The sequence below is a fragment of the Muscardinus avellanarius genome, assembly GCF_963383645.1.
Source record: "Muscardinus avellanarius genome assembly, chromosome: 8".
NCBI classification, from domain to species: Eukaryota; Metazoa; Chordata; class Mammalia; order Rodentia; family Gliridae; genus Muscardinus; species Muscardinus avellanarius.
This window is the reverse complement of record NC_137794.1, coordinates 2746853-2762378: the sequence shown is the minus strand read 5'-3', so window position 1 is coordinate 2762378 and position 15526 is coordinate 2746853. Positions and strand designations below refer to the sequence as shown.

Here is a 15526-nt window from a genome sequence, read left to right as displayed (position 1 = left end):
TTATTTTAAGATTAAAAATATATTTACAAGCTGGGCACAGTGATGCACACTTGTAATCTCAGCACTCAGGAAGCTGTGACAAGGAGGATCGCAGTTCGTGGGCAGCCTCAGCTACTTAATAAGGTCTTTTGTAACTCAGTGAGACCCTATTTCAAAATAAAGAATAAAAAATAGGGTTAGGGGTATAGTTTGGAGGTAGAACGCCTCTGGGTTCCATCTCCAGTACTGCAAAAATAAATAAATGAATAAATAAATAAATAATGTCCTTATAGCTGGGCATGATGGTACATGCCTGTAATTCCAGGACCTGGGAGTCTGAGCTGGGAGGAGCATAGGTTCAAGGGCTACTTCTGCAACTTAGTGAAATATTCGTCAACACAGACATTGTTTCAAAACAAAATAAAAAAAGGCTGGAGGTGTGACCTGAAGGTACAATTCCCCAGACAGACAGTGGACACTCATAAACCATGAGGACAGAAAGAAACTGCCCCTAGGTGAAAGCCACCTGTTGAAGGACGGGACACTCATGACTGCCGTCCTCACCTGCTGTCCAGCGCAGGCGAGGCAGAGGCGTCCAGTTCCAGCGTCTGCTGGAAGAGCTCCTTGTTCTCATCGATGAAGTGCCGCTGCATCTCAGACATCTGGGCCATGATCTTTTCCCTGCGCAGCCTGGCGATCTCAGCTTTCCGCTTTCTCTCAGCTTTGTCTTTGTCTCTTGAACTCTGAAAGCAGGCTTCACTTCATTAGAGCATTAGATGCTAAATGCACAACCTCCTTTTGTGGTACTAGTGATTGAATCCAGAGCATTCTACCTCTGAACTACACCCGCGGCCCTATTTATTTTTTTTCTTTTGGTGGTACTGGGGTTCCTGAAAACCCTTCTACCTCCAGGCTACACTCCCAGAACTATTTTATATTTTCATTTGGAAACAGGGTCTCTTAAGCCAGCAAGGCTGGCTTAGAACCTGCGTGATCCTCCTGTCTCCGCCTCCCAAGCGCGGGGATGACAAGTGTGCGCCACCACGCCCAGCTTCCCTATTTTATTTGAAACAGGGTCTCATTAAGTTGCAAAGGGTCTCATTAAATGGCTGAGGCTGGGTGTAATCCTCCTCTCTCAGGGTCCCAAGTGCTGGGATTATAAATAAGCGTGCACTACCACATATGGCTGAATTTTTTTTTTTTTTTTTTTGCAGTACTGGGGATGGAACTCAGGGGCATTATACCTCTGAGCGACACCTCCAGCCTTATTTTTTATTCTTTATTACAAAGAGGGTCTCATTGAGTTGCAAAGGGCAAGGGCCTAAGTTGCTAAGGCTGCCCGCGAACCGTGATCCTCCTGTCTCAGCCTCCCAAATGCTGGAATTATAAGTGTGTGCCATCATGCCCAGCTGAAATAATTTTATATTTAAATACATATAAATATATAAATAAGTATTTTTTTTTTTTGCAGTACTGGGGATGGAACCCAGGGGCATTCTACCTCTGAGCTACACTCTCAGCCTTATTTTTTATTCTTTATTGCAAAGCAGGGTCTCAGTAAGTTGCAGAGGGCCTAGGGCCTAAGTAGCTGAGGCTGTCTGTAAATCATGATCCACCTATCTCAGCCTCCCAAGTACTGGGATAGCAAATGTGCACCACCACGCCTGGCATCTAGATATTAATAAAACTATCCTATAATCTTCTTCATTTAAAGGAGAGAAAAGATACTTAAACAGTTAAGAAAGTTGTCACAACAAATAATGGTAAATAGTGGCACATTTATAGAAATTTATTTGTAAATAATATCAATTACTAACTTACTGCAGATAAACATTTGTTGATACTGCCCTTGCTATCATTTTTGAGTATTATCACATACTGTTACTGTCAGTGCTGGAGATCAAAGCACAGGTATGCCTCACACATACCTATGGAGTATGCCCGGGCCCACACCCTTTACTTTACATACCTCTTCCATTATGGTTCCTTCTGCCTCTGCTAGAGGACTGGTAGATGAGCTCTCTCTTATCTTCTTAATAGTATTAAAAGTCTAAAAAAGAAGTACCAGTCACACCCTGAAGTCATGACACACCATCACAGCATACAAACAACAAGGATTTAATGTTCCTCACAAAGGCTAGGCGGTACAGGAAATGTTACCTTTAGTATCCACCTAATCATGTCTTTGTGGACCTGCAGGTAGGGAGCATTTTGCAGGCTCTCCAGCATCGCTAGTATGCTTGGAGAATTGTCTGGTTCACCAGGTTCTACGGCAGAAAAAATAAAAGGCACAATAGCAACAGCTGATGCTCCAGAGTACTTAGTCCTCTACACCAGATGGTAACGTGGCAGCGTCTCCTCATCTGCTGCCCATCATTTGATTACAGCTCTACTTATTAGAAAGATGCCTCTCAAAAATGTCATGTCTGTACATTACGAACAAGCTGTTAACCAGAATCCTTTAAGCATTCAAACCGGACTTTTTTCCTTTTTGTGATACTAGGGATTGAACTCAGAGGTATCCTACGTCTGAGCTACATTCCCAACCTGATTTTTTATTCTTTATTTTTGAAACAGGGTCTAAGTTGCGGAGATCCTCACTAAGTAGCTGAGGCTAGACTTGAATTTGCAATCCTCCGGTCTCAGCCTCCCAAATGCTGGGATTATAGCGTGTGTCACTATGCCTAGCTCAAAACCAACTTCTTATAACAAAGGATTATTTTTATTTTTTTTTTTTTTGGTGGTACTGGGGGTGGAACCCAGGGGCTTTCTACCTCTGGGCTATACTCCCAGACCTAGTTTATATTTTTTAATTTGGAAACAGGGTTTCACTAAGTTGTGAGAGCCTCACTAAGTAGCTGAGGCTGGCTTTGAACCTGTGCAATCCTCCTGTCTCAGCCTCCCAAGTGTGGTGATTACAAGCGTGCGCCAACACGCCAGCTATAAAGGATTATTATTATTATTTTGTGGTACTGAAGACTGAACCCAGGGGCATTCTACCTCTGACTTATACCCCCAGGCCTTTTTATTTTTTGTTTTGAAACTGTGTCTCCATAGGTTGCTGGGAATCTTACTAAACTGCTGACGCTGGCTTTGAAACTACAACACTCCTGTATTAGTATCCCAAGTACTGGGATTACAGGTGTTCACCACTATGCCAGCTTCCCCTCTCTTCCATCTCTGTGTGTGTGTGAGTGTGTGTGTGTGTGTGTATGGGGGTACTGGGAATTGAACCCAAGAGCATTCTACCTCTAACCTACACTCCTAGCCCTATTTTGTTCTTTATTTAAAACAGGGTCTAGGCCGGGCGTGGTGGCGCACGCTTGTAATCCCCGTGCTTGGGAGGCTGAGACAGGAGGATCGCACGGGTTTGAAGCCAGCCTCCGCTACTTAGTGAGGCTCTCAGCAACTTAGTGAGACCCTTTTTCCAAATAAAATATAAAATAGGTCTGGGAGTATAGCCCGGATGTAGAAAGCCCTTGGGTTCTATCCCCAGTACCACCAAAAAAATAAAAAAATAAAAGATAAAAGAGGGTCTTGCCAGGTCAAGGAGTCTCACTACTGGCTGAGGCTGTCCTTACACCCGCTCCCCTCGTCTCAACCTTCGCCCGCACCTAGCTGTGTAAGTCGTGACCTCAGACGGCTCACATCCTGAGCTAGCTAGTGAAGATATGGACATACTTGACATCTTCTGCGTGAAGGTGAAGGTCACGACATGCTCTTCCACGACGCTCTCTAACTGCTGTCTTTCTTCTTGCAGGGCCATTCCAATTAAATGTAACACCTTGACATAAAATGTTTTGTAACTTTTAGTAAAAATATTAAGTACATATTCTTATCAGCAACAAGAAAAGAAAATAATTTACTATTGAAAAAGATAAAATTAAAGACTAAAGTCAGTAAAAATTTTAAAAACCAATTTTTTCCCTCAGAAGTACACCCCCAGTCCTAGTTTTTATTCCTTATTTTGAAACAGGGTCTCACTAAGTTGTGAAGGGCCTCACTAAGTAGCTGAAGCTGGCTGTGAACCTGTGATCTTCCTGTCACAGCCTCCCAAGTGTGCCGCAACCACACCCAGCTTTAAAAACTAATTTTTGGCCAGGCCTGGTGGCGCACGCTTGTAATCCCAGGGCTTGGGAGGCTGAGACAGGAGGATTGCACAGGTTCAAAGCCAGCCTCAGCTACTTAGTGAGACCCTGTTTCCAAATAAAATATAAAATAGGTCTGGGAGGATAGCCCAGAGGTAGAAAGCCTCTGGGTTCCACCCCCAGTGCCACCAAAACAAAAACAAAAAAAGCAAAAACAAAAGCTAATTTTTGTTTTGTTTATATTTTTGTGGTGCTGGGAACTGAAGCCAGGAGAAATCTACTTCCAAGCTATACCTTCAGTACTATTTTATTTATATTTTGAAACAAGGTCTTGGTAGGTTGACGAGTCTTATTATTTGTTAAGGCTGTACTCAAACCTGTGATCCTCCTGTCTCAGGCTCCCAAGTACTGAGATTACAAGCACGCGCCCCCCCAGTCCTGTCTCTCATCTCAGGCTCCCAGTACTGAGATTACAAGCGCGCGCCCCCCAGTCCTGTCTCTCATTTTTGTTAAAGTCAAGGATTGAGGTTCATTCTGAAGACTTCTTTGTAAGGAAACAAAATTTTTTATTTCAATAAGTAAAAAATTCAAGGTCAAATTCTTAGGGTAAGCTCTATTACCAATAAGTTGACCAAACTCATAATTCAAAATTTTCATTTTTTCCATAGCTATATTGTAGTTTAAAAAAAAATCTTCTAATTGGCCCAATGATTTCTGACCTGAAGGCATCTATCATGTAATTATCCAGTGTGAAATTACCAAGTTGAATTTCTCTTTCTAAGAACTAAATCTATTCTGTGCATGGAACTGGGTATTGAATCCAGGGGTATTCTACCTCTGAGCTACACCATCAACCCCCTCTTCCCTTTATTTATTTATTTTTAAATAACTTTTTACTTTGAAACAGGATCTCAAGAACCAGGCAAATTGGTATACACTTGTAATCCCAGTACTTGGGAGACTGAGACAGAGGGATCACAGGTTCAAGGTTAGCCTCAGCTACTTAGTGAGGCCCTCCGAAACTTAGTGCGATGTTTCAAAATAAAGAATAAAAACTAGGGTTGGGAGTAAGCAGCCGAGGGTGGTGGTGGTTGCTTGTAATCCCTGCACTTGGGAGGCTGAGACAGGAGGATTGCACGGGTTTGAAGCCAGGCTCAGCTACTTAGTGAGGCTTTCAGAAACTTAGTGAGACCCTAACTAAGAATTTTAATTTTCCTAACGGGAAATTAAATGAAGTTTCCAAATAAAATATAAAAAAGGTCTGGGAGTATAGCCCGGAGGTAGAAAGCCTCTGGGTTCCATCCCCAGTACTACCAAAAAAAAAAAAAAAACTAGGGCTGGGAGTATAGGTCGGGGGTAGAACGCTCCCTGGGTTCAATCCTCGCATCCCCCCTCCAAAAAAAACCGTATCTCACACTAAGTTGCTGAGTCTAGTCTGGAACTTCCGGTCTCAGCCCCCCAAGTACTGGGACTACAAGTATGTGCCACTACACCTGGCAGGACTAAGTCTTCATCATCTGTGGAAGAGACAACATTTGTCTCAGAAGCCACATACTGTATTAAAATGTTTATGGTTTTTAGCCAGGTGTGGTGACACACGATCGTAATCCCAGCATTTGGGAGCCTGAGACCAGATGATCCCGGTTCACAGCCAGCCTCAGCTACTTAGTGAGACCCTGTTTCAAAATAAATAATAATAATAATAAAAAAAACAGTTTATGGTTTTTAGCTTACCTGACAAAAAATTCCTTACTAAGTTTTTAAGAAAACTTATAACTACACTGAGTCTATTTGTATTTTCATTGGTTTTACTCAGCTCCACCCAATTTTTTTTTTCTTCAGGTCTGGGGATAGAATACAGAGGCATTCGACCTCCGAACTATACCCCCTGCCCTATTTTTATTCTTTATTTTGAAACAGGGTCTCACTAAGTTGCAGAGGGCCTCCCTAAGTAGCTGAGGCTGGCCGTGAACCCTGACCCTCTTGTCTCAGGCTCCCGAATGCTGGGATTCCAAGCGTGCGCCACCACACTCAACACATGTTTTTAAAAGGAATGTCGGAGTGTCACACACCTCAGCCAATGAGATATATAAGCCGGCTCAGACAACAAAAGAACGGCAGGTCTGCAGGAAGGCTTGCCTGCATTAGCCTTGCTTTCTACGTGCAAGCCAGCAGCTCTCAGGGACCCCAGACCACACGTCGCCTTTAGCCGGAAGCACGCTGCCTCCCTGTGGACCTGAGGGTGACAAGCACCGCAGGCCACAGGCGGCACACAGCAGGCGTCTGCGAACCGGCTGCTATATACCACGCGCTCCTTGAGTAACAGGAAATTAAATGAAGCTCACTGAAACCTGGCTTCCTCATCTCTAAATGGAAGAGGCAGTGGCTGTCAATGGACTATTCAATGAGATGATGTGAGATTCAAACAAGATTCTAGACTTCCCACCTTGACTTATGTAACTAAGTCACCAAGTCTCGATTTCTGCAATTGTAAAATACGAGTACTGAGGAACTCATGGGTTTTTTTTTTTAAGAGAATTAAATGAGAAACATATACACAAGGTAATACATTATATCAGTCTCAGAGCATTTCATATGCAGAGGCCAGGACCAATGGCGGGGGTATGTTGACTAACAGGACTGAGAGCATCACAGCCATGTGGTATAAACACCTGCCAGTCACACATTTCCAATGTCAGACTCAAAACGAGCGACCATACACTATACTGCGTAGTCAGGAAATACAGCACATTTCCATCTAAGTTTCAACGCTACAGCAAGTATAATAAGCATCTTCACACCTACCCTCTGCAGCATGGACTCCGACCAGGCGTGGCCGTTGTGCTCCACCGCCCACTGCAGGATAGTCCTCATGACACACAGCATCACGTCTGACTGCAAGATGTTAACCAGACTCGCAAACAGAGGGCAGAATGGAGGCAAAACCGGAGGTGGGAGTGCTGAAAATAAACGAGAGCTTTTAAAAACACCTCTCTGTTAGACATTTGTGATGGTATTTATTTGGGGACTATTCATTAGCACACATTCTTTTCTGGAGGAGCTGGGGACAGAGCCCAGGCCCTGCACATGCGAGGCAAGCACCTTACTGCACAGCCACACCTGCAGCCCGACACACACTTAACCTGGATGTCCCTTTTCAAGGCAGTCACGTGGACCAAATCAGCTGCATAAACAGCAGTGGCACAAAACAAAACCCTTTTTCTTGTGTATGTATGGCACTAGGGGTCGAACCTAGGGGCATTCTACCTCCAGGCTACAACCCCAAGCCCTATTTCTTTTTGTATATTTTTTTATTTTTTATTATTGTTATTTTTTGTGGTACTGGGGTTCCTGGAAGCCCTTCTACCTCCAGGCTACACTCCCAGACCTATTTTTTACACTTTTATTTGGAAACAGGGTCTCCTAAGCCAGCGCGTGCGGCGGGCTTCGAACCTGCGCGCTCCTCCTGTCTCCGCCTCCCAAGTGCGGGGATGACAAGCGTGCCCACCGCGCCCGGCCCTATTTCTTTTTTTAAACAGGCTCTCACTAAATCTTAGTGAGGGCCTAGCTAAGTTGATGAGGCTGGCCAAGAACTGATCCTTATGTCTCAGCTTCCCACGACTGGGATTATAGGCATGTGCCACCTCACCAGGCTCAAAGAAAAGCCTTTCTTTTCCCTAGAAACGTCTCCAGATCTGAGGTAAAACCATGAACTCCAAGGTGAGTCAACACGATTTTCATATAACGCACGACCCAGTGGCGAGGTAAATGCTCACTTGGGATGTTCATACTTAAATCGTTCACACCACAAGGACAATCAGCATAATTAAAAGAAAGTTATGTTTAGTAAGGAAAACAGACTGACATGAGGTTTTTGGAAGGAAGATTAAAAATACCTGTATCTTCTCTATTTTGTCTTTTCAATTTTCGTTGAGCTTCTTCTGCCTAATAAAAAAGAAAATAATTTGAATAGGAATTATAATGCAAAATAACCTAATATCCAAAACTAGTAACAGAGGTCAATCTCTGTTCTATTGCCTCCTGTTTTTAGAAGATTTTTGTCTTCAGTATTATAGTCTTTCTAAAATATGTCATGTTTAATTTTATTTTCTATTCTAAGAATCTCCAAATGAGTTCTTTGTTGCTTTAAAATGCAAGGGAAACATGTACAAATACAAATCAAAAACTAATTTAGATTTGGGCTCCATGAGGTGCATCAAAAAATAAATAAAAAATTCATGCTTTTAAAGTTTTTTTTGTGTGTGTGTGGTACTGGGGGTGGCACCCAGAGGCTTTCTACCTTTGGGCTACACTCCCAGACCTATTTTATATTTTATTTGGAAACAGAGTCTCACTAAGTTGCTGAGAGCCTCACTAAGTAGCTGAGGCTGGCTTCGAACCTGTGCGATCCTCCTGTCTCAGCCTCCCAGGCGCGGGGATTACAAGGGTGCACCACCACGCGTGGCTGTTTAAAGTTTTGTTTAATGACATTTATTGAAATATTTAAAAAGAAGACTGCTAAGAGGCAAATTTAATTACCTAAGAATGATCAAGAAAACAGCATAAATCTCCCTGGGAAAGCATATTAAATATCACTAATTATGAAACATGTAAAATAGGTTAATTGATTAAAGTATATGTTGAAAATTTATATTCAAAAGCTAACAAAGTAAAAATTATAAAACAATTATATAGATCTTTCATATCTATACATGAAACACTGGTGGGAGGTGGAGGCAGACTCAAAATGTTAAAGTAATTTGCACTTTCTTCTTTATTTACATATATGTTTTTTTGTACTGATAATTGAATCCAGAAGCACTCTACCATTAAATAACACCCCTCAGACCTTTATATTTTTTTGAAACAGGGTCTTACTAGGTTGGTGAGGGTTTTTCCAATTTGCTGAGGCTGCAACTCTTTTTTTTTTTTTTTTTTTTTTTTGGTGGTACTAGAGGTGGAACCCAGAGGCTTTCTACCTCCAGGCTATACTCCCAGCCCTATTTTATATTTTATTTGGAAACAGGGTCTCACTAAGTTGCTGAGAGCCTCACTAAGTAGCTGAGGCTGGCTTCCAACCTGTGCGATCCTCCTGACTCAGCCTCCCAAGTACAGACATCAACCACCATACCTTGCTATACCTTTTTTATGTTTTCCAAATTTGCTAAAATAAAAATGTAGAAAATTCCTTTATAATCTGTGAGAAGCAGTAAAAGTCTTTTAGAGGAAAAAAAAATCCAACTCTTTCCCACTACACTTATAACTTTCCCAATTACCTTGGACTGCTCTGCCCTTGAGAAGTGATAAAAATACAAGTTGAATTCTTTGGTGCATTCTGGCTTCAGTTCATACATGCCTCGTCCTGTCAGTCCGGGTTTCCTATGGAGGGAAAAAACACACACTAAGAATAGTATTTCTAAAGTCATTCACTCTTTCATGAGTCTTAGGTGTCAGAGGCTGGGTGTGGTGCCACACACTTGTAATCCCAGTACCTAGGAGGCTGAGCAGGATGGCAGGTTAGAGGACAGCCTCAGCAAGTAGTAAGACTCTCAGCAAACTAGAGAGACCCTGTTTCAAAATAAAGATAAATAGCTGGGTGTGGTGGAATACCCCTGTAATCCTAATACTTGTGAGGCTGAGACAGGAGGATCAGAGGTTCGCAGCCAGCCTTAGCTACTTAGTGAGGCCTTCTAAAACTTAGTGAGATCCTCCCCCCCCCCCCCGTGGTACTGGGGATAGAACCCTTCTACCTCTGGGCTATACTCCCAGACCTATTTTATATTTTTATTCGGAAACAGGGTCTCTTAAGCCAGCGAGGGCTTCGAACTTGTGTGATCCTGTCTCTGCCTCCCAAGCGCGGGGATTACATGCATGCACCACTACTCCCGGCCTTAGTGAGATCCTCTTTCAAAATAAAGAATAAAAAATAGGAGCCAGGTATGGTGGTGTACACGTGTAATTCTAGTACTTGGGAAGCTGACACAGAAGAAATCACATTTTCATAGCTAGCCTCAGCAACTTGAGAGGCTGCCTAAAACTTAGTGAGGCCCTGTTGCAAAATAAAGAATAAAATTAGGGCTGGGGATAGCTCGGAGGTTGAGTGCCAGGTTTATACCCCCACACACACACTAAAGCAGGGCCGGGAGTGGAGCTTAGTCAGAATGCCCGGGCGCAGCCTGTGTCTGTCTGTCTGTCTGTCTCTCACACACGTGCGTCCAGGCGCCTTCCTTGGGTTATTTGCTCCTCTGAACTCAAAGCCCCCTGTGCGTCCACTTCGTTTAACACATCACTGTGATCCACTCTGACTGGACAAACGCGTGCTGGCTCTCTGCCGCGACAACTGGCTAAGCACGGGATGGCTGAGGCACGACACCAGGGCCAGGCGCGGGGACACAGTGAAGGGAATGTCGACTACGTTCTGACGTGTTAAGACGGTTACGGGAAGTTCTACAGAGAAAGAAGCAGCGTTTAAACTGGAGTTTGAAGAATCTTCCTAAGCAGGTCATAAACCCAGAAGCTGAGTAACAAGAAAGACTCTATCTATTTGCTTATTTGATACTATGGATGGAATCCAGGGTCATTCTACCATCAGCCACTCCCCCCTCCCGTTTCTGAAACAGGGTCTTGCTAAGTTGCTGAGACTGGCCTCAAACCTGTTCCCCCATCTCATCCTTCCACGTATCGAACTTAGAGTCAGGACTGACAGGTAATAGAGTAAGAATTAACATCTCTAATATATAAAAGTGCTTATGAAACAGTAACACGGGACAAGAACCTGCAAACAAATGCACAAGGGTGAAGGTGTAACAAACTCTCACGGGTAGGGAGAGTAATTCAAAATAAAACAAGGTCACATTTTTCACCCATCACACTGGTTAGAAATTAAAAGAGTAGCCCGGCATAGTGGCGCACACTTGTAATCCCAGCACCAGGGAGGCTGAGACAGGAAGATCGCAGGTTCGTGGCCAGCTTCAGCTACTTAGTGAGGCCCTCTGCAACTTAGTGAGACTCTGTTTCAAAATAAGGAATAAAAAATAGGTCTGGGGATATAGCTCAGAGGTAGAATGCCCTTGTGTTTAATCCCCAGTATCACTCACACACACACACACACACACACACACACACACACACACACTCCCTCCCTCCCTCTCTCTCTCTCTCTCTCTTTCTCATTCAACAACTTGAATGGGACTGACCAGTACCACTGGTTCACTTGGGGAAACAAGCTGGACAATGGAGAAGGCAGAATTTAGAGACTGTCCCACAGCGATGGTGGCACGTGCAAATAAACAAAGCAGCAATTTTAAAAAATCCTGCAGTGCATTCATTCAGGAAGTCTGAAGTGGCGAGCTATGGGTGTGTTCTTTTGATTGCATGTACGCGGTGTTGGCATTTTACTTTCAAGCTACACCCTTGGCCCTACTTTATTTTTAATTTGGTAACAGGATCTTGCTAACCTGTAGAGCCTCACTCTGAGGCTGGCTTCACCTGGGATCCTCTAGTCTCAGCCTCCCAAGTGCCGGGACTACAGGTGTACACCACCATGCCCAGTTTAAGTATCTGTTCTGAATGCTATGAAAACCCTCATCCCACTACTAAACTTCACTACGTGCAGGGCTAGATCGTAAAAGTGAAATGTCAGTTAGAAACCTAGTTCAGAATTCTAACTCAACAGTTTGGCACTCCGAAAGCAACAACTTCATTTTCAGTTCTATCAAAGGAAATACTCGAGCAAAATGACTGTATCAAAAAACCACAAAAAGCCCGGCGTGGTGGTGCACGCTTTTAATCCCAGCATTTGGGAGGCGGAGTCAGAAGAATCACAGGTTCGCGGCCAGCCTCAGCTACTTAGTGAGGGCCTTTGAAACTCAGTGAGACTGGTTCAAAATAAAAAATAAAGAATAGGGCTGGGGCTATGGCTCAGAGGTAGAATGCCCCAAGGTTCCATCCCCAGCAACAACAACAACAACAACAAACTCCACAAAAACCATGTGTGGTGGCGCACCCTTGTAATCCCAGCATTTGGGAGGCTGAGACATGAGGATCGCAGGTTCGTGGCCAGCCTCAGCTACTTAGTGAGATCCTTTGAAACTCAGTGAGACTGGTTCAAAATAAAAAACAGGGCTGGAGGTGTAGCTCAGAGGTAGAATGCCCCTGGGTTCAATCCCCAGTACCACAAAAACAAACAAACATACAAATAACCCCCCCCAACACATGAAATAGGAAGCAACTCACTTGAAATGGGCAACTGCTTCAATTACACTCTCCATGCCAGTCTCCTTGTTCTCCTACAGGTACAAGAAACAAGCACTTCATGTTAATAATAATGCTGGGACTCGGAGCTCTGCGCTTAACTATCATAGTTAAGTCTATGGAAAGATATATTGTTATCCCCCTATTTTAAATATGGTGCTGGGGATTGAACCCAGGGGCATTCTACCTTCCAACTACACTCCAAGTCCTACTTTATTTTTTATTTGGAAACATGGTCTTGCTAAGTTGCTGAGGCTAGACTTGAACTTGCTATCCTCCTATCTTAGCCTCCCACGTACTAGGATTATAGGCATGTACCATCATGTCTGGCTTTATTATTCCTAATTTTTTTTTTTTTTGGTGGCACTGGAGATGGAACCCAGGGGCATTCTACCTCTGAGCCAATTATTATGACCTTGGGAGGTTGAAATCCAACTTTTGATATGTCATTATTTTACATTCACTAAAATAAAACAATAGCTCATTATCAGGAAGAAGTCTGGTGTGGCGCTGTGTGCCTATACTGTCAACTACTCCTGAGGCTGAGGCAGCAGGAGGACCACAAGTTTGATGCCAACCTGAGCGATGGAGTGAGACCCTGTCTCAAATTACAAAATAAACAGGGCTGTGGGTGCAGCTCAGCGCTAGAGTGCCTGCCTGCCTGCAGTGGCTGGGCAGTGAGTGCAATCCTAGTAAAGAGGGAATGGAGCAGGGAGAGAGTCTCTAGATGCCTGAGAAGGAAAAAACTCTCAAGAACTTTATTTGGTCTACTCAACGTCACTGAGTAGGTATTCTCATTCTGGGTGTGGCTGTGCATACTTGTAATCCCAGGACTTGGGAGGCTGAGTCAGGAGGACCACAGGGTGGAGGACAGCCTCAGCAAATACTGAGACTCTCATCAACCTAGTGAGACCTTGCTTCAAAATAAAAATAATATAAAATAAATAGGGGTGGGGGTGTAGACTGGAGATAGAAGGCCCCCAGGTTCAATCCCTAGTACCACACAAAAAAAGGTACACATACACATACACACACACACATACTTGCAGAAAGGTAAACAAATAAAACTATACATGCTAGACTGATAGTAGAAAAAAAAAGCTTATAAGCTTACAACAATTTTCTTTTTTAAAATGTAGGTACTTACGTCTTCAGGTAAAGACTTCACCAATTCACTATGAGCCATAGGTTTGATGCTTAACTGATGGATAATCTCCCGCTTAATTTCATCTGTAGCATTTACCTGTCCAACTCCAGGACTAAATCTTTCTCCTGTCGAAAGTGAAAAAGCATACATACACATACTTAATATAATCATTATAATCCATGTAAAGCAACCCACTCTTCACGGCACGAGGATGCGGGACTGGATGTAGTGGAGAGGGCTGCTTTCGCCTCCTTCCGGCAGCAGGGGCGGCGGCCTCCCTCTTCCCTTCCACGAGGTGTGGTATGATACTCCTGAGAGCCCCTCCACTGGCTATCACCTATCATATTAGGATTCTCTGCTCTATGAATTACAAAGGGTCTGCAACAGCAGGGGAAGTGATAGATGGTTAAAAGATTCAAGGATGAGAATGATGGGGAGAAGAAGGACCTCAAACAGACATAATAAGAGGGTGCAAGCTGGGCGTGGTGGGCACGCTTGTAATCCCAGCATTTGGGAGGCTGAGACCAGAGGCTCGCGGTTCACAGACAGCCTCGGCTACTCAGAGACCCAGTTTCAAAATAAAGAAGGCGGACGTGGTGGCGCACGCTTTAATCCTGCGCTTGGGAGGTGAAGACAGGAGGATCGCACAGGTTTGAAGCCAGCCTCGCTGACTTAAGAGACCCTGTTTCCAAATAAAAATATAAAAAATAGGTGTCTGGGAGTGTAGCCCAGAGATAGAAGGGTTTCCAGAAACCCCAATACCACCCAAAAAATAAATAAATAAATAAATAAATAAATAAATAAATAAATAAATAAAATAAAGAATAAAAAACTAGGGCTGGGGTATAGCTCAGAGGTAGAATACCCGTAAGTTTCATCCCCACTACTGGAAATAAATAAATAAATAAATAACAAATTAAGAAATAAATTTTTAAAAATAAATAAAATAAAAAGGGCAAAGCCAGGCCTGGTGGCTCACCACTGTAATCCCAGTACTTGGGAGGCTGAGACAGCTGGATCACATGTTCAAGGACAGCCTCAGCAGGTAGTGAGACTCATCAACCTAGTAAGACCCTGTTTCCAAATAAAAATATAACAGGGCTAGGGTACAGCTTGGAGAGAGATATCTCTAGGTTCAAACCCCAGTACCACACACAAATAAATAAAATATAAAAAGGGCTGGGGGTATAGCTTAGTAGCAGAGTGCCCCTGGATTCTATTCCTAGTGACTACGCAAGAAAATAGAAAAGAAATAATAATTTTTTTTTTTTTTTTTTTTTTTTGGTGGTCCTGGGGTTTCTGGAAGCCCTTCTACCTCCGGGCTACACTCCCAGACCTATTTTTACATTTTTATTTGGAAACAGGGTCTCTTAAGCCAGCGCGCGCGGCTGGCTTCGAACCTGTGCGATCCTCCTGTCTCCGCCTCCCAAGCGCGGGGATTACAAGCGTGCGCCACCACGCCCGGCGAGAAATAATAATTTTTTAAAAATCTAGCCGGGCGTGGTGGCGCACGCTTGTAATCCCAGCATTTGGGAGGCTAAGAGAGGAGGATCGTGGTTTGAGGACAGCCTCAGCTATTACTTAGTATGGCGTTTAGCCTTACTAAGTTTCAAAATAAAGAATAAAAAATAGGGCTGGGGGTATAGCTTGGTGGCCCTGACTTGCATCACCAGTACCGCAAAAAAAAAAAACAAACCCCGACATCTATTAGCCATAGGTCTCCATTCACTTGGAATTGTGGTATCTACAGTGGAAAAGACATGTGTGTACCACAAAACCATGTAGATAAATAGAGCTAAGGTATAAATAATAGCTAATAGCTCCTAAACATCCTTTCCCTCGCATGCTAAATTCTCCCGTGCCCATTTTTCCAAACACGAGTCTTTGTATTTATTCTAGTCCAGCAGTTGTACTCTCCCCTTCCCCAAAGCCCAGGCATACTGAAACATTAGAGCAGCCAGAGGGAGAAGCAGGGAGGCCCGATCCTTCCTCTAAACAGTACACATCTTCTCACAAGAAAAGGAAAAGTTTACATTCTCAACATTTACTACCACAAAAT

The 15526-nt window shown here is 43.5% G+C and overlaps 1 protein-coding gene across 5 annotated transcripts in view; it reads right to left on the bottom strand.

Moving 5' to 3' along the window:
• UBR2 (ubiquitin protein ligase E3 component n-recognin 2) overlaps positions 1–15526 on the bottom strand; it is a gene marked incomplete at both ends in the record, with an annotated part of 117362 nt that overhangs the window by 44143 nt on the left and 57693 nt on the right. For all 5 annotated transcript variants that reach the window (XM_080699687.1, XM_080699688.1, XM_080699685.1 and 2 more), the window contains 9 exons: positions 544–722; positions 1949–2029; positions 2140–2246; positions 3661–3763; positions 6873–7027; positions 7964–8012; positions 9344–9446; positions 12303–12355; positions 13468–13592. In XM_080699687.1, coding sequence (XP_080555813.1) covers positions 544–722; positions 1949–2029; positions 2140–2246; positions 3661–3763; positions 6873–7027; positions 7964–8012; positions 9344–9446; positions 12303–12355; positions 13468–13592 — 955 coding nt within the window. The remainder of the gene's footprint in view (positions 1–543; positions 723–1948; positions 2030–2139; positions 2247–3660; positions 3764–6872; positions 7028–7963; positions 8013–9343; positions 9447–12302; positions 12356–13467; positions 13593–15526) is intronic.